The sequence below is a fragment of the Carassius carassius genome, chromosome 26, assembly GCF_963082965.1.
Source record: "Carassius carassius chromosome 26, fCarCar2.1, whole genome shotgun sequence".
Taxonomy (NCBI): domain Eukaryota; kingdom Metazoa; phylum Chordata; class Actinopteri; order Cypriniformes; family Cyprinidae; genus Carassius; species Carassius carassius.
In genome coordinates, this window is record NC_081780.1 from 6,110,429 (window position 1) to 6,136,907 (window position 26,479).

Genomic DNA, 26,479 nt, shown 5'->3' on the forward strand with positions numbered 1-26,479 from the left:
CAGTCGTTGAGGAGTCTTGTGGTTTCAAGGCTCTCTGGTTCCATTTGAACTAAACACCTCTTGATCTTTGAGTGTAATCCAGCATATAATAACAGTTTTTCTCCAGACAGCACTGGTATATTTGCTTCAGGGAAGCGCTCGGTGCTATGGGCCTGACCGCACTTATTAAAAGTTGGAAAAAAGGGTGAACTGACGGGAAATCGCTCATTTGAGAGCATTTAAGGTCAAGTTGAACTAAAGAACATGGATTAATAGATCCACGCTGTGGAACAGTGGGTCTGCAGCCCAAGATAAAGCTCAGTTCTGGCTCTTTTGTATTCATTTACGTGTATAAAGCAATATGCAAGAGCATTTTAGACCTATACAGTAGCAGTTCTGAGTTAGAAAATGTTTCTCATGGTTTTATCAAGAGTTGACTTACTGCTTACACCAAACTCTGTTTGTGTCTTCATCTAAGGCCTGTGTCCGGACTGGGAGACATGGGACCCGAGTCAGCCAGTGGAGAATGCAAGAGAAGCCATGCAACAAGCTGACGACTGGCTCGGTGTGCCTCAGGTAAGATTAAGAAGCAGTTGCTTATATTTATTAGCATGATTTGAGTCTGCTTTCTTCTTTAGCTGAGCAAGACTGGCTGGTTTGTAGGCCAGTGTTGACTTTAAGAAGTAGCTTTTAGCTACTGAAATTATATTATGACCTCATGATTATGATCCTTGTGTGAGTGTGTGTGAGTCAGAGAGTGTAAAGGAATCTGGGGCGTTGTTCACACAGACTGTTCGATTTTTTGGCATGTTAAACACTTAACTGTTTTTTGTAGTCTGAAGAGCAAAACATTTTCATGAAAACATGAAATCTTATCAAAATCATGTTTTAATTCATCTTCAGATGCTCACTTCTCAACATCATAATACACAGTAGTGTCTATACATGAGAAATTCATAATTTTATTCAGCGAAGATGCCTTAAATTGATCAAAAGCAGCAGTAAAGACTTTAATAATGTTAAAAAATACATTTCACATGGATGATGTTCTTTTTATTCATCCAAGAATCTTAAATATTCCTATATGTATATATATATATATATATATATATATATATATATATATATATATATATATATATATATATATTACAGTTGTCACCAAAATATTAAACAGCACAACTGTTTTCAACATAGATAATAAAAGAATAATAATTTTTGAGCACCAAATACATTTTTTGAGTTTATACAGAGTTTATAATATATACTGTATATTAGCATAGAATGTATATTAGCACATTAGAATGATTACTGAAGTATCATATGCTGAAAATTCTATTTTAACATTACAGAATTAAATTATATTTCAAAATATGTCTTTGCATTTACATTCTTAGCAGACACTTTTAGCCAAAGCGACTTACAGTGCATTCAGGCTATACATTATTTTTTTTTTTACCAGTATGTGTGATCCCTGGTAATTGAACCCACAACCTTTTGCGCTGCTAATGCAATGCTCTACGTGTTTTTGATTGAATAAATGTAGTTTCTTACAGACCCTCAACATCTGAAGGTTGTGCTTATATAATATTTACTGCACTGTCAACAACAGATAAAATATGGGTTTTAATAACAAGGTGCATATTTCTTTTCCTGTCCCTGTTGGTCTCTTGTTCAATCTCCACTTCTGTCTTTCTGCTGTGTTAAATACCATTTAGAGCTATTTGCAGTTAGTTCTTATCCTTTCAGTCTAGTGTTAAATATAGCAGGACACTTAACCAGTAGGACATGAAAGACGGGACTGAGAGGAGAGGAGAGACCGAAAATATTTTCCACAGCTTCAAAAACATTGTGTACTTCATCAGTTTTGTGCCTTAGACCATGACAGAATAGAGCTGTGTTCATATCTGACGATCGATTCTGGCAATGACGGTGCTTAAATAAAATGGCAAACGAAGTCAGTGAGATGTGTTTCTTCATCTCTGTCCTGTTCTTGAGGGCTACAGCAATGTACATTTGAGGTGTTTAGCTATCTGATTCGGCCTTGCAGGTCAATGTAACCTCTACTACTGGTTGTATGATGTATAATAAGTTGTATCAGGTGTTTCTGATGAGAAAGACTTCTAAAATATGGTACACTGGTTGCCCCAGGAGCTGGATTGAGAAATATAGCTTGAATAGCTTCCAGGATTAAAATCAGAAAACAACCACTTTGTAGCAAGTAACTTCTTACCTATAATTTTGCATTTTGTCCATCCAGGTGATTGCACCTGAGGAGATCGTGGATCCTAATGTGGACGAGCACTCAGTGATGACCTACCTGTCTCAGTTCCCCAAAGCCAAACTCAAGCCTGGTGCCCCACTGCGATCTAAAACCCTGCACCCCAAGAGAGCCAAGGCCTATGGTCCAGGTGAGACTGACAGATGATGATGTTAACACTTCTGAATGCCAGACAGTGATTAGGAGATGAGAACATTTAGCCTACTCTTCCTCGACTTGATCCTCTGTATTTTTACATCTCTCTATAGGGATTGAGCCCAGAGGTAATGTTGTGTTGAGGCCAGCTGAGTTTGTGGTGGAGACCGTGGAGGCCGGGCTTGGAGAGGTGTTGGTGTACGTCGAGGATCCAGAAGGCCACACAGAAGAGGTCATCTTTTATATCAAACTTTTTTTAATCTCAAAACAATCCAGAATCTCTCAGCCAGGGCTATTTATAAACCATGCAGGTTCCTGGTGGTATTGGCAAGATTTAGATTTTCTTTTATTCAAGAAAAACAAAACAAAAAAACAACACACACACACACACAATCAATTACGAAAAAATATGAATAATAATAATAATAATAATTCCGGTTTGGTTAAGTTTATTAAAATAATAATAATAATTAATGATTTTATTCTCATTATTTCAGTTTAAATCCATACCTGTCTAAATATTCACTAAGTAAAATATAGAATAAAATACATTCATTCAAAATACATTCATTAAAATTAACATATATTTAAATGTGTTGATTATTTCATTATTTTTTTAAATCATAGTGTTTAAAATGGAAAATTAAATTAAAAAGTAAAATAAAAATGTAATTATAAAAAATTAAATGCTCATTGTTGTAATGTGATTTAATAGTAACACAATTCAGTTTTTTTATTGAACGAAGATAAGGTTCCTTATTAATAGGAGTGCAGGGATACACAATAATAATAAAAAAGCAGTTTTAACAACTAACTGGTGAATGTCTTACTAAAATGTATTTTTTCACAGGCCAGGGTAATTCCCAAGAATGACAGGAACAGGAGTTACTCTGTGGTCTATGTCCCGAAAGTGGAGGGCCTGCATAAGGTATAATATTAAGCAATGCACAGTGGTGTCTGTTGTCATTTTGCTGTCATATTTTCAGGATCTATGAATTCTTTGTAGGAGTTGATGGCAGACAGCAGCTTTGTAATGTTTAACAAAAACTGAGCTTTATACGTGACAGATGAAATAGAGTCATTGTATCTGAGGGATATTTCTTTCTTCCTTCAGGTGAAGGTGTTGTTTGCTGGACAGGACATTGAAAGAAGCCCTTTCCTAGTAAATGTGTCTAAAGCACTGGGTGATCCAAACAAGGTCCAGGCCCGTGGGCCAGGTTTGGAACCGGTGGGCAATGTGGCCAGTAAACCCACATATTTTGACATCTACACAGCAGGTAATGACAGTGAAATGATGCTGCTTGCTGTGAAACTCAGAATTAGTTAAATGTATTTGTAACTCATGTATTTGTGACTCCTCAGGTGCAGGAGCAGGCGATGTCGGTGTGATCATTGTAGACTCTCAGGGCTGCAGAGACACAGTGGAGATCATTCTGGAAAACAAGGGGGACAGTGTTTTCCGCTGCACATACGGCCCCATTTTGGAGGGCCCTCACACTATATATGTGACATTCGCTGGCCAGCAGATACCCAGAAGCCCTTTCACTGTCCACATCTCAGAGGGTGAGACCCATTTCTTCACTTTGTGATCTTAATTCCTAGAAAAAAATAAGTTAGACGTCCTGCAGAGTCTACTTTATGATCACATTATTGTTTAACACCAAAGCTGTTAATGCACCAAGAAAACAACATGTGCTTTTCTTTTTTTGCCTGAGCCTTCGACTTGTTGTTTTTTGCTGCATTAAAAGCATGCCACATTCTTTCTTAAATGTGTTATGCACCTGCTGAAAAGACCAGCTTAGACTAAAGCTTAGGCTTTTTCTGATGAATCTGATTGGCTTACTGTTGAAGAGCACATGTTTTAGTATGCTGGTCTTTTCAGTTGTGGCACCTAAAGAGCTTATTTCCCCCTTGTAATGAGTTCAAAGTTGATTGATTGACAGCATGCTAGTACTGGACAAGTCCCAGAGAGACCTGCTTTCTTTGGCCTTGACTAAGACCAGGTTGTTTGGTTTTGAGCTCCATTTGCTCACTGCTCCAGGGGTCCACTACCCTCCTGATGATGACGAAACGCTTTATTGTGTTTCCTCTCTCCTCTTTCGCCTGTGTGTGTTGTTCTAGCTCCTCCGAGTGGCCGGCAGATCGGCTCCCCGGTTCACATAATCCCTCAGTCTTTACGCACGCCGCCCTCAGAAAAGGCCAAGAAAATGCCTCCCCCAACACCACCCAAACCCAGGCGACCAAGTTAGTATGGGCCACCCGGGGGGCGTGGCAAATGCCTGCTCAAGCTTGGTCCCCTCCCTCCTGTCTCCTCTCCTCCCCTCACCCTGTGTCCTCTCTCGGGCACGCCACCTCTGACTCGTTGGCATGCGCTGGCGCTTTGCCCTCTGGGGCAGCTAAAATCAACAGGAAGCTTAATTAGATACAGGAAGTGATGGGATGAAAGTGAGTGTGAGTAAAAGTGAGAGTGTGAATGAAAGTAAGAAGAAGATTAGACAAGTGTTGCGAATGCTGCTGCTGGTCTTGTTTTAACCGATGCAGAAAAAGAGCCACCATTCAGTGGTGATACTGGACGATCACGTAACAGACGCTCGGCACACCGGGACCACTTTTGATTGGATTCTGCTAATATTTATAATTTAGTAATAGTAATTCAGAATTTAACAAATTTAACCCAATGCTATAATTATTCATTATTTAAAGAAAAGTTATGAAATAAATTAACAATAGTAACAAATTGGTTTAAATTAGGGCTAAAGATGTTAATCAATCAACTGATTTTATTTTATTTTATTTTGTATTTAATGTGTTAATATAACAGCCCTTGTTTAAACTATTTACTTTAACCTGAACTGACATCTGTGACGTCTGGGTGTGTAATATAGTCATCTTCACTTTAGAGATAATCATCCACATCCCAACATTGTCATCGTGATCATCGTCATCAACTTGGCAGTTGCTTGATTTGGCCGTGTCGCTCTATGAATACTAACTCAGAGAATGGGAATGCTTTAATTATCTGTCTTAACATTATTTTCCTAACCAAAGTATATAATTAAGTAACTTTAACTCATTAATTATTCAATTAACATTACTTTGTAGACTTTAGTCTGCCTTTTTATCCAGCACTTAAAGAAGATGATACTGGAAGAAGAAATTGTTTGATCAGTTCTGAAAAAAGCACTCAGGACTGAGCCAGATTGTTTTAATAGCCATTTTATTGCTCTAAAAAAGCTCATCAATGAACTTTGTGTTAAGCACCAAACCTTAACAGTAAGCCACATATTAAAAAGAATTTAGGGTCTTTTTGAGATTGCTAATTGCTTTGTCATAGGCTTTTAAAGGAAACATTCTTTTTTGTTTTTCTTGTTCTTCATTGCTCATACCTTTGGCTGGATCCATATGCATAACTAATATTGACAACTTCATCTCCATTCATGTGTGTATGTTTCATTAAACTTTTCTTCCGCTTTTGTACTTATTACCTTGTGAGATCAAGAATAACTACTCTTTCCTCTTTTTAGCAAGCAACCCCAATGCCTGTCGGGCCATCGGGCGCGGCCTGCAGCCCAAGGGTGTGCGTGTGAAGGAGGTGGCCGACTTTAAGGTGTACACGAAGGGAGCAGGCAGTGGAGAACTGCGTGTTCAAGTCAAAGGGCCAAGTATGTATGCAACTGCCTTGACTGCAACAACGATTGTTGTCAACTTTGCATCATAAAGTTAGTTAGCTGAATTAAATTTTTACGTTTGCAGGAGGTGGCGATGAGCCTGTGAAGGTGCAAGAGCTGGGTGACGGTGTGTATGAATGTGATTACTACCCCATTTTCACTGGAAAATACATTATCACCATTACTTGGGGTGGCCACGCCATTCCCCGCAGGTAGGATGCTTTTAATCCTCCACCAGTTTACTGTGGTGAAGTCCCATTCCTGCTTCCAAAAAATATTCAAATCTGTTGACCATATTAAAAGGAATATACAGGATATGGAAATGTTTTTTCAGAAAGATAATCTGCTGATTATCATGAACATCCATCTCTCTTCTGATCAAAATGTGTATATGTGTGTAGCCCATTTGAGGTGGTCATAAGTGAAGATGCAGGCCCTCAGAAGGTGAGGGCTTGGGGTCCAGGCTTGGAGACAGGCATGGTTGGCAAATCAGCTGACTTTGTGGTCGAGGCCATTGGCACTGAGGTTGGAACTCTGGGTAAGTATCTTCTTTTACATTTTTCAGCCACTGTACTCAGGGATCTGGTGTTTATGCAGATCTTCTCAACTCTGGTGCTCAAGGTCCACTTTCCTGCAGAGTTTAGCTCCAACTCGAATCAAACACGCCTGAACAAGCTTACTAGAAAGTACAGGCAGGTGAGTTTGATCAAGGTTGGAGCTAAGTTCTGGAGAAAAGTGAACCTCGAGGGCTAGAGCTATCAACCCCTGGTTTATGGTGTGATAAGATGCCAGAGAAATTGTTAAAACACTTTCCATGCACAGGTTTCTCCATTGAAGGCCCCTCACAGGCTAAGATAGAGTGTGATGATAAGGGAGATGGATCTTGTGATGTTTTGTACTGGCCCACTGAGCCTGGTGACTATGCGGTCCATGTCATCTGTGATGATGAAGATATCAAAGACAGCCCATTCATGGCCCACATCCTCCCTGCAGCCAATGACGTCTTTCCTGAAAAGGTCTGTCCTGACAATTGGCAGTAAAGATTGCACATTACTTGGGAATATTAAATGACAGCCGTAACTAAACTAATTCATGCTTTTCTGCAGATTAAGTGCTACGGCCCTGGGCTAGAACCAACCGGGTGCATTGTAAACAAACCTGCTGAATTTACAATTGACGCCCGTGGAGCTGGAAGAGGACATCTACAGATTTACGCTCAGGTTAATTTTCATTCATGTCCCAGATGCCTCGTGCCTCACTTTATTGGTAGAAAAAATGTTTTTGTCTATCTTTTATTCAAGGACTCAGAAGGCTTCCCAATCAACATCCAGATCACAGATAATGGTGACAGCAGATATTTCTGCATCTACATACCCACCAAGCCCATCAAACACACTATCGTCATCACCTGGGGAGAGGTCAACGTTCCCAACAGTCCATTCAGGGTGAGAGCTCACTGTCAACATAGGCAGACTTCAGCCAGCTGATGACATTTTTATGTTGCTGTTTGTCAAGAACTTTCATAAACTGGATCTCCAACAAGTTCAGTCTTTCAATGAAAGTCCATGACTAAATTTTTCCAGTGTTAGATTTCAAACTTTCCCATTTACGTGATCATAGATTCCATATTGGATCATAATTTTACAAGAACCACTGTCCTCCAGAAGCTTTAAATTTCTAGTTTTACAGTACTCTGGTCTTTCTACATTTCTCAGGTGGCCATTGGAGAAGGCAGTCATCCAGAGAACGTGAAGGTTCATGGACCTGGAGTAGAGAAGACTGGCTTGAAGGCCAGTGAACCCACATACTTTACTGTGGATTGCAGTGAGGCCGGACAAGGTCAGAGCCAACATCATTGCTTCCGTAATACTTATTATGGTCACATTTGACAGAATTTGATCACAAATTATTTTCTTCTTCTCCCATCTGTTCTGTTCTCCTTAGGAGATGTCAGCATTGGGATTAAATGTGCTCCTGGCGTGGTGGGACCTGCCGAAGCAGATATTGATTTTGATATCATTAAAAATGACAATGACACATTCACAGTGAAGTATACGCCCCCTGGAGCAGGACGGTACACCATCATGGTGCTATTTGCTGATCAAGTGAGTCTCAGTCAATAATACCAAATTATTCTCAATGCAATTTGAGATCTATAAATGCATTTTGTAACGAATTAACAGGAAATTCCAATCAGCCCCTTCCGTATCAAAGTTGATCCATCCCATGATGCCAATAAAGTGAAAGCAGAGGGTCCCGGACTCAACAAGACAGGTCAGTTTGATTAAATATTAGGTAAAGATAGCTTATCTCAACTTCATTTAATGTGTCTTTGCCACAGGTGTGGAAGTGGGCAAGCCGACCCACTTCACGATCTACACTAAAGGAGCAGGCAAGGCAACACCTGAGGTTCACTTTACCACAGCTGGGAAAGGAGAAGCCGTCAGTGACTTTGAGATCATCGATAACCATGACTATTCTTTCACTGTGCGTTACACTGCGTTACAGCAGGTGAGGCACTCCAACACTGGGTTGCTGTTCATGTAAATGGACACCAAGTGGTTATATTATATAATTATAATATTATAAATTCTATCTTGCTCTATCCTGTTTGTTTTGTGAACCAGGGTAACATGAGCATATCTGTGTGCCATGGTGGTGACCCCATCCCCAAAAGCCCTTTTACCATCACTGTTGCTCCTCCTTTGGATCTCAACAAGGTCAAAGTTCAAGGACTCAACAACAGTAAGTCCACAGCAGCTTATGTGTGAAATGTAATTCTAGCTATATTGACTGTATTAATTGTACATATTTTTTGTGCTTATCTGTTTAGAAGTCGATGTAGGGAAAGATGAGGAGTTTACCATTAACACACGTGGTGCGGGAGGTCAAGGAAAGGTGGACGTCAAGATTACATCACCTTCTCGCCGGCCAATCCCGTGCAAGGTTGAATCTGGAACATCCAATGAGGTGTACACTGTTAAATACATTCCCCCGGAAGAGGGGCCCTACAAAGTGGACATCAACTATGATGGAAACCCTGTGCCTGGAAGTCCTTTCACGGTAGAGGGAGAGATGCCTCCAGATCCCTCAAAGGTAGGAGTCACAAATAGGAGAATGCGATTCATTTGTTTACTCGTCATTGTCTGAATTTTCATGATTTCTGCAAATCCTTTTAATTGGTAACATTTGTTACCCAAATTATCTCATTAGAGATACAAACTTGACATTTCAAGTCATTCATGGACACTTCCTTAAACTTATGGCTACAAATATACTATGAGCTGGCCGGAATTAGATAAAACTCTCCATAAGAGGAGAAACATGGAATGCATTTTAGGAGTAACCAGAGAAATTGGACTGTACCGTGCAATTCTTACCTCACAAATCAGAAAGACCTTCAGAGAGTTTATGAACCACTAACTGAAGTCAGAATGTTTAAATTTAACTACAACCAGATTTTGTAGAACAACATTTCTTGATCCTCAGTGCAAGGAAATTTTCTGTTTGTAGAGGTTTACTTCAGGAATGCTGGTTACAAAGACAACCCATTTAATTTAATTTAATTTTTGTTTGTTGCCTGTTATCTACAGGACTGGATTGTTCCAGTGAGGGTTTTTCTTCTCCTTGAGCCAGATGCTCTATTTTGTATATCAGTGAAGAAGCCTAAAACAAACACAAAAGGCCATTTAGCCATTGTGGGAAATTATTACAGAACAGCTGTGCTTAATTAATCTGTCAGGGAAAGGTGAAAAGGTGTGCCAAACAAGGTACTTCATCCACATGTGGAATGACTGCACCATACTCTGTCACTGGGCCGATGTCTCACTGAGAATCATTAGATGGTTGGTCTGTACAATATCGAAACAGATACAGATCTCTGACCATAAATGGATACAGATGATGAAGGCTGTTCAGCTTTGAAAAATATTGGACTGTCCTCTAGTACTCTTAAAGCACGTTGGACTGTTGAATTTTTGAAAATCCAGTGCATACCCAGAGTGGCCATTTCACCTTAGATGTGCATTAATTTTTAATACTCTAGAGTTCTGGAATCTATTATTCTGCTTATCACATGTACCACATGTATAATTTAATTACATTAAAGTATTATATTAACTGGTTCTTTTTCAGGTTGAATGACTTTTTTGATTATTTCTGATAAGAATTCTGTTTTAATATGTTATTGAAACACAATCTTGACAACAGTTTTGTCTAACTTTTACTTCAAGGTACGAGCCTATGGCCCTGGCCTAAAGGGAGGTATTGTGGGTAAACCCGCTCCATTTGCCATCGACACCAAAGGTGCAGGTACAGGGGGTCTCGGGCTGACTGTGGAGGGTCCATGTGAAGCCAAGATTGAGTGCCAGGACAATGGAGATGGATCTTGCTCGGTATCCTATCTGCCCACTGAGCCTGGAGAGTATTCCATCAACATCCTTTTTGCTGATGCTCACATCCCTGGTTCTCCCTTCAAAGCCATGGTGCAGTCTGTCTTTGACCCCAGCAAGGTCACAGCTAGCGGACCAGGGCTGGAGAGAGGAAAGGTCAATGAAGCGGCTTCGTTCACAGTGGACTGCTCTAAAGCAGGCGAGGCGGAGTTGACCATTGAGATTATTTCAGATTCAGGAGCGCAGGCTGAGGTTCATGTCCAGAATAACAGTGATGGAACATATTCTATCACCTACATCCCTCCTTTCCATGGAATGTACACCATCACGATTAAATATGGAGGACATGCAGTGCCGAAGTTCCCTGCGAGGGTTCAGGTGGATCCTGCTCTCGATACAAGTGGAATCAAGGTCTACGGTCCAGGAGTGGAACCCAGAGGTACAGTAAAATGGCCCATCTAAATGTGCTTGTGTTTAGTACCATTGTGTCTAGCAATGTGCTTCAAAACCCCTGTATTTTGACAGGGGTGCTTCGAGAGGTCACTACACATTTTGTCATTGACACTCGGGTTCACAGCAAGATGGGTGGAAACCACGTCAAAGTTCGTATTGTTAACCCATCAGGTGCCAAAACTGATTCGTACATCACTGACAAAGGAGATGGCACTTATAGAGTGGAGTATACAGCATTTGAGGATGGTAAGATATCCAGTACATAGAATTTTTTTTTTATATTTTTGTTTGCTGAACTGATTTTTCATTTAGATGAATCATGCACAAATTTTAAGAACATTATTAGTGATTAAATTAAATGAAAATTTTAATGAATCAAAAATTACTATATTACAATAATCAAATTATCAATAAAAACTAAATAAAAACTTTCTTTCTCTCTGTCAGAAAAAAAGTTATCCATGCACATTGGTTTGACAAGCAATAACTAAAGCTTATATAGTTTGTGTAAAGTCTGTCATTTTCTTGCTTCATCCTGACTGAAGCCGGCCTGTGCTTCCAACCCTAGTCTTCATTAATTTAACAGGCCATGTTGGTATTTCTTCTGAACTGAACCTCCCTTTCCTCCCTGTGAATCATGGGACACACACACATATACTCAGAGCTGTCTTTTATTCTGAGCACGGCTGCTGTATTGATTGTTCCGTGTGGAGGTCAGTGTTGCGAGATGGAAATTCATTCATTGTTCATTGTGTTTTGAGCAGAAACTGCTGATGTCTGTTTTCCCATGATGCCTTGATAATATTCCATCACAACTATCGATTGAGACTGAGAGAGAGAGAGAAAAAAAAAACAGTCCCTCTCTGTATAGCCACACAGACTCTTTCTATCAAAAAAGACAGTTCTCAGACAGGATAAGATGCAATGAGGCACCATTAAAGTCAGCCAATCAGATTGGAGCTTGCCAGAATGAGAAAGTACTTTCCAGCATCATATTTAAAGGTGAAAGAGTGCTGTTATTTTTGTCTTTGTGCAGGTGTGCATCTGATAGAGGTGCTGTATGATGATGTACCTGTGCCTAAGAGCCCGTTTAGGGTGGCGGTAACCGAAGGTTGTGATCCCAGCCGTGTACGTGCCTATGGTCCTGGTCTGGAAGAGGGTCTGGTCAACAAACCCAACCGCTTCACTGTGGAGACCAGGTACATATTTCTACGAAAACCTGTTGTTGAATATGAACATGTTCTGGAATGGGCTCATTTTGAAACATCGAGTCAAACACAATAAGTCTGAAGTACTATCTATGAGCCATTGTTTCATGCAATCACAGATGCTTTTTAAATAGCTTGCATGAAAAAAAAAAACACTCACCAACTATTCAATGCCATTCACTGGGAGTGATGAAAATTAAGCAGTAACCCCTAAATGAATAGTTCTGGTGTAAAAAAAAAAATCTGGTTTACTGGTTTAAACTTTGCTGTTTGCATGCTTTGGACTGGATGTGAACAGGGCTGGATATACTGTAATTACATAACTATTTTTAGATTTTCTTCCATGTCTGTATTTTCCTCTCTTTCAGGGGTGCTGGCACAGGTGGTCTTGGATTGGCCATCGAGGGTCCATCAGAAGCTAAGATGTCTTGTAAAGATAACAAAGATGGCAGCTGTAGCGTGGAGTATATTCCTTTCACTCCTGGAGAATATGACGTCAACATTACTTTCGGAGGTCTGCCTATCCCAGGTATGATGCAATTTCCTTCTGTCCAAATCATTCCGTGGTTTGTTTCTAATTGAACTCCACAAGCTAATTATGCATTGACATTGAATTTCAGCAGTTTGAGTATATGAGAGTGGTAAGGCGTTTTATGACAGTTTGATTTAATGCTTGAATATTTCATACCTCAGGGTCTGTTTTAAAATTTTCTGAAGAAAAAAGATGGTAACTGTACAATTTCTGTGGGTTTTTAAGGTAGCCCATTCAGGGTGCCTGTGAGGGAGCTAGTGGATCCAAGTAAGGTGAAGTGTTCTGGTCCTGGTTTGGGAAGCGGAGTAAGAGCCCACGTTCCTCAAACCTTCACCATGGACTGCAGCAAAGCTGGACTCGCCCTGCTAGAGGTGCTTCTGTATGGACCCACAGGTAAAAATAGATTGCACAGAGAGTTTGGACATATTCCTTGACATGTATAAATGCAATCTAGAATCTCTGCAATCTTTTACAAATGTAAACACTAGAATACTGGGAAGACTGACGTATGAATGCATGTATGTGTTTAGCGAACATGAGGAAGTGGTTTCTATGCATTTTGATACTTTATATCTATAAATTGTCTATATAAATTCTATTAAAATATCTATAAAACATAAATAATTTAGCAGTGTTCCCCTCTCAGGATTCAATTTTGCCATTTTTAAGACATTCTATAAATTTTAAACTACAACTTTGTAGTTGTAGTTAAATGCAACTGCAAGTTTTTTTTATTTAATAATTAATAAATTTTACAAATGAGGGGCATGTACAGTATTTTGTCCAATAAACTTTTAGTATTGTACACAAGATGTTTTTTTTTAATTGGTCATAAGTTCTAGTAAAAACATTTATAAAGTAATGAAAGACTTCAAATTCAAATGCTGTTCTTTTGAAATTTCTTAAAAAAAAAAGAATCCTGAAAAAAATAAATGTACAGGTATCAAGGTTTCCACAAAAATATGAACCCACATTTTTTAACAGTTGTGTATATAAAAAAATGCAACTTAGTTTATAAATGACTGGACATGAGGACCATAGCTTTAGTTCCACATTTATGTGTAAGGTTGTGATGACCTTGAAAATGACAGTGGGTGCTGGAGAAAGTCCTGGATTTGCATTCAGTCATGTCAATCTGAAGCCTGCAGACACATTCATCAACAGTGTTTTACAGTTGTCTAGAGTAGATGACAGGCATGCAGAGAGATCAACTGTATTGATATTCTAGGGATGACAGAGCCAGTGAATATCACAGACAACGGTGATGGCACACACACGGTGACCTACACTCCTGCTAAAGATGGACCTTACACTGTGTGTGTCAAATATGCAGACCAAGAAGTGCCACGCAGGTGAGCTGGCTGCTTTAAGTATTAATAAAGTCTTAATATTAATGAAGCGAATAGACTGATCAAATCTTCAAAGCTGATTTTAGAAATGAGATGTATGTGATTCTCTTTCTCCTTTTTCAGTCCGTTTAAGATCAAGGTGTTGCCTGCTCATGATGCCAGTAAAGTTCGTGCCAGCGGTCCGGGACTGAACGCTTCCGGTGTTCCCGCCAGCCTGCCGGTGGAGTTCACCATCGATGCCCGTGATGCAGGCGAGGGGCTTCTCACCGTACAGATACTGGTAAGTGACAACAGCAATTGCTCAGGCCTGTTTTTTGACATGTTTTAAGACAGAGGTTTCCCTTGATGATCACATGTGCTTTAACGGCCACTGTCCCCCCTCCGCTTCCCTCTGCCCTGACCTCTGACCCCTTCCCTGCTGTCGCTGTAGGGTCCGGATGGGTGCAGGCAGGAGGCCTCTGTGTTTGTGGAGGACTGGGGTAGGAGGGTGTGGGAAAACCACATTGTAAAGGGCACCATCCCCTTCCATATTCTTAGGAAAGGATGTGTAAGGCGGCCCCTCCTTTCGGCCTCCTCTTGTTGTTACAACTCACCATGTCTGGCGTTCCTCCCATTAGCCTTGAGCCCTTAAGTGCTCATGGACTGTCCCCTTGCTACTGTACCCTCTACCCCAGTTTCCCTGCTCCTTTGGCTGCTTTTCTCCTTAATTGTTTCCTAGTTTTGCCTTAGTTATTCCCTATCTATCTATCTATCTATCTATCTATCTATCTATCTATCTATCTATCTATCTATCTATCTATCTATCTATCTGTCTGTCTGTCTGTCTGTCTGTCTGTCTGTCTGTCTGTCTGTCTGTCTGTCTGTCTGTCTGTCTATCTATCTATCTATCTATCTATCTATCTGTCTGTCTGTCTGTCTTTGTGTCCTCTTGTTTTATATACACCATATTCCTTTGACAATGAAGTGCCTGAAGAGACTTAGGAATTGTAGTTTCTTGAGGGTGATCCTTGATTTTTTTTTTAAATAATCATGCTACTTTCCATTCTGAAAAGGAAGGGAGAAAACTTCACTCAAACCAAAACCAAATTGCACAAATGCAAAAGCATCCAGAAACATAATCTGTCTTGCACAAAAGTGCCATTTTTGAACGTAAGAGTGAACCTTTCTCCAAAGCAGCCATACTCGATCATTTTGTACTGGTCAAGGGGACTTGATACCCTTAATGTTGCCCTACAGTGGTCTCTGTGGACTGACCTGCCATTAGATTTAGGTTTAATCCCTACATGTGGTTTTCCACTACATGACTAACAGTCAGACGTGCCTGCTACTGTATATATTTATTTCTGCACTAATTCAAATGAGAAATAAGATTTTTATATGAAGGCTCAAAAGAGCCTACGAATATATAGACACATACACATTCCCATGAACAGTGTTTAACAACTCATATCATTTTACAGGACCCAGAAGGAAAACCAAAGAAAGCCAACATTCGAGATAACAGAGATGGAACATACACCGTGTCCTACGTCCCAGATACGACAGGACGCTACACTATTACAATCAAATATGGTGGAGATGAGATCCCATACTCACCCTATCGCATACATGCGCTGCCCAGTGGAGATGCCAGCAAATGCCTTGTAACAGGTCAGTTGTATGTCCAAGTCTATCCGACATATTGCTTTTTTAAAGTGTTATCTTAGCAATCTAGTTTATGTTTTGAAACAGCATCTTATGCTCATGAATTCTAACAGCTTGTTTTGTTGATTTGTAGTGTCAATTGGGGGACATGGATTGGGTGAGTTTTTTTTTTAAACATCAGTTATATTATATTACACCTATATTGAATTTCGCAAGTCTTTTTATGTAGGATCAGTTTAGGCCTTTTTTCTCATTATGGTGAACATCAAAAAGTGACCCATGAATTCACACTATAACTCTCTGAATGGTGTAGTAAAATAGCTTTATTGTGATTGCTGTGTCATGAACAGGCTCTGGGCTCGGACCCACTATTCAAATTGGCGAGGAGACCGTTATCACTGTGGATGCAAAGGCTGCTGGGAAGGGTAAAGTCACCTGCAAAGTGTCAACTCCAGACGGGGCAGAGCTAGACGTGGATGTGGTGGAGAACGCAGACGGGACATTTGATATCTATTATACTGCTCCAGAGCCTGGGAAATATGTCATAACCATTCGCTTTGGAGGAGAGCACATTCCCAACAGCCCCTTCCATGTGGTGGTGAGCACTTTCTTTTTGAGAGAAGCCTCTTATGCTCACCAAGCCTGCATTTATTTAAATTAAAAAATATAGTTTCAGTAATATTGTGAAATATTATTACAATTTAAAATAACTGTTTTCTATTTTTCATATATTTTAAAATATAATTTATTCCTGTGATGCAAAGCTGAATTTTCAGCATCTTCAGAGTCACACGATCCTTCAGAAATCAATCTAATATCCTGATTTGATTCTCAATAAATATTTCTTATTATCAACGTTAAAAACAGTTCTGCTGCCTAATGTTTTTTTTTTTTTTAGAAAACAATATTTATTTTTCAGGACTCCTCATGAATAAACGTTCAAAATGACAGCAAATTTATTTTACGCAAAACATTTTTGTAACAATTTAAATGTCTTCATTGTTACTTTTGATCAATTTGATGCATCCTCGCTGGTGCAAAATATAAATTTCTTAAAAAAAATGAGTGTCCCCAGACTTTTGAAAAGTAGTGTTTGTTATATTTGTATTGTTTTATTCAAATGATCATAAACAGATTCAAATATGTCTACCAGTGCATGGTGTGTTTTAACAAAACAGTTATTCTCCCAAATAAAAACAGGTTTGTGCCTCATTCATTGAGATTATGTTAAACTTAGCGATTCAATTCCACTTTAGTGGGTCGAATTGAATTAGCTGCATGTAAACGTGTGTCGTGTGAAGCCCTAAACATGTGACCACCTCCTTCTCCAGGCATCTGATACCATCCCTATAATCGAGGAACCATGTGATAAACTACAGTTACAGCAGCCCTACACCCCCTACCAGGGCTACACCCCTCACTGGGTACACACCACCCCTAGTCATCAGATAACATCCTAAACGCTCTCTGCTCCTCCGCCTTTATCATTACACCTTTTCATTTCTTCCATCTTTGCTTAAGCTCCCATGTTCTTTACTACTGACTGCTTATTAAACAGCTAGTGGGCTGATCATGCATTCGTAGAGTTAATGAAAAGGTTGTTGATCTCCTATGGTAAAGCTGTTGTTTTGCACAAGGTTCTTTGTAGCTGCTTTTATGAAATTTTCATCTACTTCTGCCCAACCAGCCTATGCCCTTTTCTATTTTTTTGTTTTCCAGCCATTAACCCTTTGCATGCACTTAGATCTTCTCACTGTACTTAGTTAGCAGTGCAGTGATGCTAAAATCGCTTTCTCTTTAAGGCCACAGAGGAACCAGTCACTGCAGTGGATGCCATGGAGCCAATGCTCCGCCCATTCAATCTGGTCATTCCATTTACTGTGCAAAAGGGGGAGATTACAGGTATTAACACTTATAAAAAAATATATGAAAAAAATATTATCAGAGGTGCTAGGAAGCATGCATCTTTTCACAAAGGCCTGTGGAATTCAGTATTTTGCAAAGATGGTTTTTTTTTTTTTAAGGTGAGGTACGCATGCCCTCTGGTAAAACTGCCCGTCCACACATCACTGATAACAAGGACGGGACTGTGACGGTCAAATATGCCCCCACTGAGAAGGGCCTACATGAGATGGACATCAAATATGATGGCAACCACATACCAGGTATCAAAACAATTAGAGGTTTGCTGCTCTAAAATCTGGAGATGTAATAATTGTGCTATATTTGGTCTGTTAAATCATTTCTGTGTTCATCTTTTAACATGAAATCTCACTCTTTCAATATCTCACTTACAGGAAGTCCGCTGCAGTTCTATGTGGATACTATTAACAGCGGGCATGTGAATGCATACGGTCCTGGTCTGAGTCATGGCATGGTCAACAAACCCGCCACCTTCACTATCGTCACAAAGGATGCTGGAGAAGGTAATACCCAAATACACCAAGCCTGGCAGCCTCACAGTCACACTGCATTAGTCTCACATTGCCAGACTTCTGACTTCCCACATTGCTCTCTCATCTTCTCTAAGGTGGTCTGTCTTTGGCAGTGGAAGGCCCTTCTAAAGCAGAGATCAGCTGTAAAGATAATAAAGATGGCACTTGCACTGTGTCCTACCTGCCAACGGCCCCAGGAGACTATAATATAATCGTCAAGTTTGATGACAAGCACATCGCTGGAAGCCCCTTTACAGCCAAGATCACAGGTAGGGGGTATATGTGCCCAAATATGGGTATGAGAGAGAGAGAGAGAGAGAGGATGAACAAGAGAGGGCAAAGTTATGTCTCTCCATAATGTCTGTGAAGCACTAAATTAGATGCTGTGTGTGTTTATGTGTGTGCGTGTGCCTTTACACCTGGAGAATTTAACCACATGTAAAGTGCTTCTAAAAGTAGGAGCCACTTCCTAAGAGTTTTTAGAAACAGGAAACAGCTGTTTCCCCCCTCCTTCAGTCTCACTCTCACTTTGCCCCTCACAACACTGCTCTCCACAACGGAACTGGGGTTGCACCCGCACAGTAAATGTTTATTTTTAATAACTGGATTATATGTGATTTATTTTTAATAACTGGATCATATGTGTTATATATATATGCAATTTTTGATACTGGTTTCCTAGTTTAATATACTTTAAAATGTAATATATTTCTGTGATGTAGAGCTGAATTTTCATCAGCCATTACTCCAGGCTTCAGTGTCACATGATCCTTCAGAAATCATTCTAATATACTAATTTATTATCAGTGTTGAAACTGTTGTGCTGCTTATTATTTTGGAACCTGTGATATTATTATTATTATTATTTTTTTATGAATAAAAAGTAAAAAAGAACAGCATTTATTCAAAATATAAATCTTTTCAAACAATTTGAAAATGGTTTTAAAAAAAATTAAAAACTTAAAAAAATAACAAAAAATCTTTTCTATCACTTTAAGAAAAATCTATTTAACACATCCTTGCTGAATAAAAAGTATTAATTTCTTTTAAAATACATTTTGAATAGCATTTTATATAAGATAATACAAAATATATATTTTTAATACACTCTGTTTTTTTATTTTATTTATCAAATAATCCTGAAAAAATTATCACAGGTTTTAAAAATTATTAAGCAGCACATCTGTTTCTAACATTGATTATAAATCAGCATATTAGATTAATTTCTGTAGAATCATGTCACGCTGAAGGTCAGGGTAATGATGCTGAAAATTCAGCTTAACAATACATAACATAACATAACATAACATAAATGGTTATTTTTAATTATTTTCTGTCTTATTCTTGATGAAGGCGATGATTCCATGAGGACGTCTGAGCTGAACGTTGGCACATCCACAGACGTGTCACTGAAGATCACAGAGACAGACCTTAGCTCCCTGACCGCAAGCATCAGAGCCCCATCTGGCAACGAGGAGCCCTGCCTGCTGAAGAGACTGCCAAACCGACACATCGGTAAGTCACACGTCAAGCCTGCCAGCACCTACCTGCATCACGACTGAACTGATAAAGCAGAATATTCATAAGCCAGATCATATTATTTGTGAATAGATTCAGTTACCAAGATATTTTAAAGACACCAGATTTTGAATTTCCAACAGGAAGTTCAGGTTGGACTTATTGAAGTTTGTGTACACCCCTGAAAACAAGAGAAGTCGCCAATATTTATGTACGTTTTCCCACAAGATAGTGAGACTGCAAGTGTAATGTTAACACTTTTAGAAACTAGATGAACCTATGTGGTTTTTCATAACAAGATGTCAGCAAACAAACTCTGATGAGTTCACGCCTGTAGTGTTTGCCTCAAAAAACCCGATTTGAGACTAAGAGCTCCTTCCTGGGATTTCAAAGAGAACCAGTTATAAGCTCAGAAAAGGCTTTTGATGTAAAGCCAAACCCTGAGGCCTATCTTTTTTGTTGGATATGACCGTGCTACCATAAAATACTCGGTAAACCTGAACAAAGAACTCATTCCCATTGCTCTTTGCCTTCAGGAATATCCTTCACTCCTAAAGAGGTGGGTGAGCATGTGGTCAGCGTGAAGAAGAATGGAAAACACGTGACCAACAGCCCATTCAAGATCATGGTGGGCCAGTCTGAGATAGGAGACGCCAGTAAGGTGAAGGTGTTTGGGAAAGGACTGATTGAAGGACACACCTTTGAAGTGGCTGAGTTCATTGTGGACACCAGAACTGCAGGTAAATGGTATTTTAGGACATTTGTGGGTTTCATAATGCACTTAAGGTGTAGACTTACTACACTATGTGCACCTTAAGCACTTTTGACACAAATGTTTAGCGTTATCTGACTGGATGTGTAAAATTTGTCATGCTCACTGAATGCATAAACTAGCATGTGTGTACAAATTGGGATTTATGAAGGTTAGATTCACTTAACAGTCATGCTTCTTTTGCAAACTGTATTTAATCATAAAACCCATTGGTTCTTGTCAATATGTTACAGGTTATGGAGGTCTCGGTCTGTCCATTGAGGGGCCCAGCAAAGTTGACATTAATTGTTCGGATGTGGAAGATGGAACCTGCAAAGTGACCTACTGCCCAACCGAACCCGGAACTTACATCATCAATATCAAATTTGCAGACCAACATGTGCCAGGTACAGCATAACCCTCAAACTGAAGTTTTTTTAACATGCTTTCCTTCTGAGGTGGGTGACTCTTTTAAATGCATCTTGTTGTTTCACAGGAAGTCCATTTACAGTGAAGGTTCTGGGCGAAGGAAGAATGAAGGAGAGCATCACCAGAAAGAGGCAGGCACCCTCTATTGCCTCGGTGGGCAGCACTTGCGACCTCAACCTCAAGATTCCAGGTGAGGAGAGAATGAATGAGGTGTCCAGCCTTTACACAATCACATGCTGTCTAGTAGATACTGCATTTACTACATTCACCATGTTGGAACTGTCAAACTACAGAAGCATTCTGTAGTATTCACAACTACTCTGCTGTGGCCTCATGGGATAATTTTTATGTGCCCTTAAGAATCTCGCCCACAGTAGGGTACTTTCGCCTATTGTTGATATACTGTACTACTAATTTTTCGCCTATTACTTCTATAGGCATATTCAGACATAAAGCTTGTTTCTTTTTCCACCTGTTTGCCACTGTCACACGTGTCACTTCCTGTCTCCTTAATCAGATTGGTTCTGTATGAAACTGTATACAATTTAAGTTGTTTTGATTTAAAAAAAAAGAATACAGAATTTTGTTTCCATTCTGCTCGTAAGCATGCATTTTCTGTTTCTCCTTTTTCATGGCTTCCTTTCTTCCTTCTTTTTCCTTCTTCCTCTGTCTTTCGGGTTCCACGTCTGTAGGGAACTGGTTTCAGATGGTGTCGGCCCAAGAGCGGCACACGCGTACCTTCACCCGCAGCAGCCACACCTACACACGAACAGAACGCACCGAGATCAGCAAGACCCGTGCAGGCGAGACCAAACGGGAAGTGCGGGTGGAAGAGAGCACCCAGGTGGGGGGCGACCCCTTTAGGGACGTTTTCGGTGGATTCCGGGGCAGGGAGAGCCGGGGAACCTTCAGCAGCGCCCAGGGCCGACAATCAGAGGGTGTGTGTGTGTTAATCACTGGTTAAAGGGTTAGTTCAACTAAAAATTAAAATTAGCCCATGTTTTACTCAAGGCATCTTAGGTGTATATGACTTTCTTCTTTAGGACAAATTCAATTGGAGTTATATAAAAAATTGTCCTTGCTCTTCCAAGCGTTATAATGGCAGTACGTGTTTTTTTTTTTCATCAGTCCAAAAGTAGTCAAATAAAGTGTGCGCATCTGAGTATGAGTTTGTTTACAGGAGCAAAGGAAGCAACGTTTTCTTACCTTAACAAAGGAAAACCAGTCTCTTCTTGGATTATATCCAAATCCTCTGACATTTTTCTTCACAAATCCTCATTTTGTACTACTAATTCATGACCAACGTTTTGTTTCGAAACCGCTTCCATGTACGACAGTTTGCGAAAGTTAAAGAAAAGTGCTTATAATGTTTTGAATATAGATACAATATGGATATATTTAAGATTTTTCTTACAAAAATGCATAGATTTACTACAGGAGGCCTTTATTGACCCCATTGAGCCATGTTAGGCATGATTTATTATGGATGGATGCACTTTATTTGACTAATTTTAGACTTTTGAAAAAAACAAACACCCGTCCAGTGCCATTATAATGCTTGGAAGAGCAAGGATTCATGGATTCGTCTCAAGGAAGAAAGTCATATACACCTTAAGATGCCTTGAGGGTGAGTAAAACATGGGCTGATTTTCATTTTTCGGTGAACTTACCCTTTAAAGAGATAATTTAGGAACTACATTTTTTTTTCTATTATCTTGCCCAAAAATTTTGATTTGAACTGAATTATTGATACCAGAATGTTATCCCTTTAAGTTTTGCAGCTATTACAAGTTTCTTTTCGTGTTGCTGTGTATGTGCGTGTGATGTCATGGTATGTGTGTTTTTATGGGGTTTTCGGCGGGAATGAGCTCATACTTTCCACTGCAGACATTTATGACAGGAGAACTGAGCTGGAAAATCTGAGCAGCCTTCAACTCTGTGGGCAGCCCAGCCAAAACATCCTCTTTTATAGATGAAATGCCTGAAATGTTATTTGAAATGTCTCATTCGTGTTTTCATTCTCTAATCCCTTCCTCTCTCTCAGGTGAATCAGGTACACAGGAAATGACTGCACAGGTGACGAGTCCCAGCGGCAACACAGAGGACGCTGAGATCATAGAGGGAGAGGACAGCACCTATAGTGTGCGTTTTGTGCCTCAGGAGATGGGCCCCCACACTGTCAATGTCAAATACAGGGGACAGCATGTCCCCGGAAGCCCCTTCCAGTTCACTGTGGGGCCCTTGGGAGAGGGAGGGGCCCATAAGGTTCGGGCTGGTGGCACTGGTTTGGACAGAGGCGTGGCTGGAGTTCCAGGTAAGAGACAAGAAGCTGTGTTCTTGTTTAGTAAAATAGTTGATGGAAAAATATGTATTTAAAATGTAAAAAAAAATTGGCAATATTGTTATTGTAGTATCGAGATGCTATTATAGGTTTGAATATTTTGAAATCGTTTTTTATATTTACCTTTTATGTTTTCATTTTAATTTATTTAAAGTTTTAGACATTTTGATTAGTCTATTTTTAAAGCATTTTTATTTCAGTTTTAGGTATTTCAAAAATAAATGTTAAACTAAATGAAAATGTGAAATTTTGACTTGCTGACCTAGCTGAAATAAGTTTAAATTTTAGTTTATTTTAATTAACTTTTATTTTGTTCAAAGAAAACGAAAACAAATTGAACCTAATTTATTTAACAAAAATAAATTTTTTGTTAAATATGTTTTTTTATGGTTTTAATTTTAGTTATGTATTATAACCTTGTTTGGCTGCTAACTACAGTATAATAAAAATAGGATGAACTACTGAAATTAAACCACTAGAAACTACAACTGAAATAAAAACAATAAAGCTAAATAAAAATAAAAAATGTAATAAAAATGGAAATATAAAAGCTAATTTAAAATAGGCTACTAATAAATATTGTAATAGTATACAATAAAATAGTACACCAAGACTGACTCTTTATTTTGTTCTGGGATATTGTGAACATTAAAACATTATTTTTTATGTGTTTTTTAGCTGAGTTCAGTATCTGGACCCGTGAGGCCGGCGCTGGCGGTTTGTCCATAGCTGTTGAGGGGCCCAGCAAAGCCGAAATTTCTTTTGAGGACAGGAAGGATGGTTCCTGTGGGGTGGCCTATGTAGTGCAGGAACCTGGTACTACAAGCTAGTGTTTGCTTTAGTAGTGACATTTCCCCTTGAATAATTTTAAATTACACTCTGTCTTCTTTTTCTCATTTATTTAATTTCAGGGGACTATGAAGTTTCAATCAAATTTAACGACGAGCATATCCCAGACAGCCCTTTTATCGTTCCTATTGCATCAGTGTCAGATGACGGCCGCCTGCTTACCGTCACCAGTCTGCAGGTGAGTGATTCCAGATCAGACACACTCAAGCACGAGTCGTTCTTCTCTGTAGCAGCGGGACGGGGGTGATTCAGGGACTCTCCAGAGCGGATGGCAGCTCCTTTATCAACACACCTCCTATAAGAGCACTTGATGGAGAGCACAGGACAGCTTATCATGAGGCGAGACAAGTGTATTTGCAGTTCCCTTCATAAAGAGTGAAGAAGGAGTTTCCCAAGAAAGACAAATGAGCATGACGAAGTAGCAGAGCATTTTGATGTTGGCCATTGTGAATATGCTTAGTGAGAAAGGCACATCTTTACATATTCAGTTTTAAACTTCTGAAGATTAGATGATATTCATAAACTGTTCAAACTCGAAGTCTGTGTGGCTGTGTCTGTGTGTGCAGGAGATGGGTCTGAAGGTGAATCAAGAAGCCTCGTTTGCCGTGCAGCTGAACGGAGCACGAGGGGCGATTGATGCTAAGGTTCACACACCATCTGGAGCAGTGGAGGAGTGTTACATCACCGAGCTAGACAATGGTGAGCATATAGTCACATGGGGAATTATTTGTCTGTAATAAACTGTATGATTTATATGTATTATTATTAATATTCATATCTAGTTTTATAAAAAAAATAATTATACTCTATTTTTTTATATTATTTTATATAGTGTAGTATTTTTCAAATATAATAAAAAAAATCACGAGTCTGTATTATTTAGTATGTTTTTGTATTATACCACTTGTATTCTATTTTCATAATTTTATATTTTTTTATTTATGTTTTCTTTAAATATATTTATATTTATACAAAATTATTATTTTTTAAATAAATTAGTTTTATGTATTATTCATTATGCAATACATTACTTTAAACAATTTAGAATATTTAATTATTTTGAATTACTATTTATGTTATATATTTATTTTACGTTATATATTATTATAATTTATATTATCCAACTTGATATGTAGTCATTATATATTTTATTATAATATATTTTATTAATCTTATTTATATTAATATGAATTTTTTATCTATCTATCTATCTATCTATCTATCTATCTATCTATCTATCTATCACATTATTTTAGGTTATATATTAATATTTATCGGAGAACCCAAATCTACTATATGATCACAGTAAAATTAAAAAACGCATATTAATTAGATAGAGGGTGCATTTGAACTTATTCAACACTGCATGCCTGTTTTTGTGCAGATAAACACGCCATACGGTTTATTCCACGGGAGAACGGCGTCCACTCCATCGATGTCCGTTTTAACGGGAGTCACATCCCTGGCAGTCCCTTCAAGATCCGTGTAGGGGAACCCGGCCAGGCAGGAGATCCAGGAATGGTGACGGCTTTTGGGGCCGGACTGGAGGGAGGAACTACAGGTACAGTACAACACCAATGAGCAGCCAGTCAGGAGTGTTAAAACACAAACACACAGAAACTAACTGTCTTCATCTCATCCGTCACAGGTGTACCTTCAGATTTCATTGTAAACACGTGTAACGCTGGCTCAGGAGCTCTGTCGGTCACCATCGACGGCCCATCGAAGGTGAAGATGGATTGTCAGGAGTGTCCAGAAGGATACAAGGTCACCTACACACCCATGGCTCCCGGTAGCTACCTCATCTCCATTAAATACGGAGGGCCGCAGCATATCGTGGGCAGCCCCTTCAAAGCCAAAGTCTCTGGTGAGACAGCACACACTACAGTACATTACACAAGGCCTTTTCTGCTCTTTACATATGCTCGGACAGACACAGAGACGGCTAACACACAGTTAGCCAAAGGGGACTTTATCTGTAGTCCACCCAAAAAACAAAACACAAAATCACAATATTATTAATATATATAAAATTATGATAAAAAACAGGACAAATACATATGATCAGGCAGGATTGTCATACAACATGAGGGAGTGAATTTGAAACTACACAAGCTTGTGGCAACTATAAAAATGTGTGACTTGATATCGAGACAAATGACAGCCAACATCTTTCCACCTTAACTCAACTTTCATAAAGAAGCAGAATAATAAGAGGAAATCCTCTCTTCCAGGTACACGTCTGTCTGGAGGACACTCTCTACACGAAACGTCATCGGTTCTGGTGGAAACGGTCATGAAATCGTCCTCAGTGGCCGGATCTTTCTCTACTCTGCCAAAGTTCTCGTCCGACGCCAGTAAGGTGATCTCCAGGGGGGCCGGACTCTCCAAAGCCTTCATTGGCCAGAAGAACACCTTCACAGTGGACTGCAGTAAAGCAGGTACAGCTTTCTGGACAAGACATGTTTTTGTATTTTACCCATGCAGATGACTAAACAGTTTTTATTTTGTTTTGT

At 39.3% G+C, this 26,479-nt stretch overlaps 1 protein-coding gene across 8 annotated transcripts in view; it reads left to right on the forward strand.

Moving 5' to 3' along the window:
• LOC132105639 (filamin-C-like) overlaps positions 1 to 26,479 on the forward strand; it is a 49,618-nt gene that overhangs the window by 22,163 nt on the left and 976 nt on the right. Inside the window, exons 3-48 of one of the 8 annotated variants that reach the window (XM_059510916.1) lie at positions 458 to 555; positions 2,240 to 2,390; positions 2,509 to 2,627; positions 3,246 to 3,323; positions 3,510 to 3,672; positions 3,758 to 3,958; positions 4,517 to 4,639; positions 5,920 to 6,057; positions 6,149 to 6,275; positions 6,465 to 6,601; positions 6,886 to 7,079; positions 7,170 to 7,283; positions 7,365 to 7,508; positions 7,779 to 7,902; positions 8,008 to 8,168; positions 8,247 to 8,337; positions 8,405 to 8,574; positions 8,691 to 8,808; positions 8,897 to 9,159; positions 10,296 to 10,893; positions 10,980 to 11,153; positions 11,944 to 12,106; positions 12,484 to 12,644; positions 12,873 to 13,040; positions 13,876 to 13,999; positions 14,120 to 14,276; positions 15,457 to 15,646; positions 15,774 to 15,797; positions 15,991 to 16,238; positions 16,972 to 17,064; positions 17,443 to 17,542; positions 17,665 to 17,805; positions 17,938 to 18,066; positions 18,171 to 18,344; positions 19,429 to 19,590; positions 20,130 to 20,333; positions 20,599 to 20,751; positions 20,841 to 20,963; positions 21,466 to 21,711; positions 22,818 to 23,087; positions 23,793 to 23,930; positions 24,026 to 24,141; positions 24,530 to 24,662; positions 25,348 to 25,524; positions 25,612 to 25,830; positions 26,198 to 26,404. In XM_059510916.1, coding sequence (XP_059366899.1) covers positions 458 to 555; positions 2,240 to 2,390; positions 2,509 to 2,627; positions 3,246 to 3,323; positions 3,510 to 3,672; positions 3,758 to 3,958; positions 4,517 to 4,639; positions 5,920 to 6,057; positions 6,149 to 6,275; positions 6,465 to 6,601; positions 6,886 to 7,079; positions 7,170 to 7,283; positions 7,365 to 7,508; positions 7,779 to 7,902; positions 8,008 to 8,168; positions 8,247 to 8,337; positions 8,405 to 8,574; positions 8,691 to 8,808; positions 8,897 to 9,159; positions 10,296 to 10,893; positions 10,980 to 11,153; positions 11,944 to 12,106; positions 12,484 to 12,644; positions 12,873 to 13,040; positions 13,876 to 13,999; positions 14,120 to 14,276; positions 15,457 to 15,646; positions 15,774 to 15,797; positions 15,991 to 16,238; positions 16,972 to 17,064; positions 17,443 to 17,542; positions 17,665 to 17,805; positions 17,938 to 18,066; positions 18,171 to 18,344; positions 19,429 to 19,590; positions 20,130 to 20,333; positions 20,599 to 20,751; positions 20,841 to 20,963; positions 21,466 to 21,711; positions 22,818 to 23,087; positions 23,793 to 23,930; positions 24,026 to 24,141; positions 24,530 to 24,662; positions 25,348 to 25,524; positions 25,612 to 25,830; positions 26,198 to 26,404 — 7,506 coding nt within the window. The remainder of the gene's footprint in view (positions 1 to 457; positions 556 to 2,239; positions 2,391 to 2,508; positions 2,628 to 3,245; positions 3,324 to 3,509; positions 3,673 to 3,757; positions 3,959 to 4,516; positions 4,640 to 5,919; positions 6,058 to 6,148; positions 6,276 to 6,464; positions 6,602 to 6,885; positions 7,080 to 7,169; positions 7,284 to 7,364; positions 7,509 to 7,778; positions 7,903 to 8,007; positions 8,169 to 8,246; positions 8,338 to 8,404; positions 8,575 to 8,690; positions 8,809 to 8,896; positions 9,160 to 10,295; positions 10,894 to 10,979; positions 11,154 to 11,943; positions 12,107 to 12,483; positions 12,645 to 12,872; positions 13,041 to 13,875; positions 14,000 to 14,119; positions 14,277 to 15,456; positions 15,647 to 15,773; positions 15,798 to 15,990; positions 16,239 to 16,971; positions 17,065 to 17,442; positions 17,543 to 17,664; positions 17,806 to 17,937; positions 18,067 to 18,170; positions 18,345 to 19,428; positions 19,591 to 20,129; positions 20,334 to 20,598; positions 20,752 to 20,840; positions 20,964 to 21,465; positions 21,712 to 22,817; positions 23,088 to 23,792; positions 23,931 to 24,025; positions 24,142 to 24,529; positions 24,663 to 25,347; positions 25,525 to 25,611; positions 25,831 to 26,197; positions 26,405 to 26,479) is intronic. The other 7 variants (XM_059510920.1, XM_059510917.1, XM_059510918.1 and 4 more) reach the window with 7 other exon arrangements.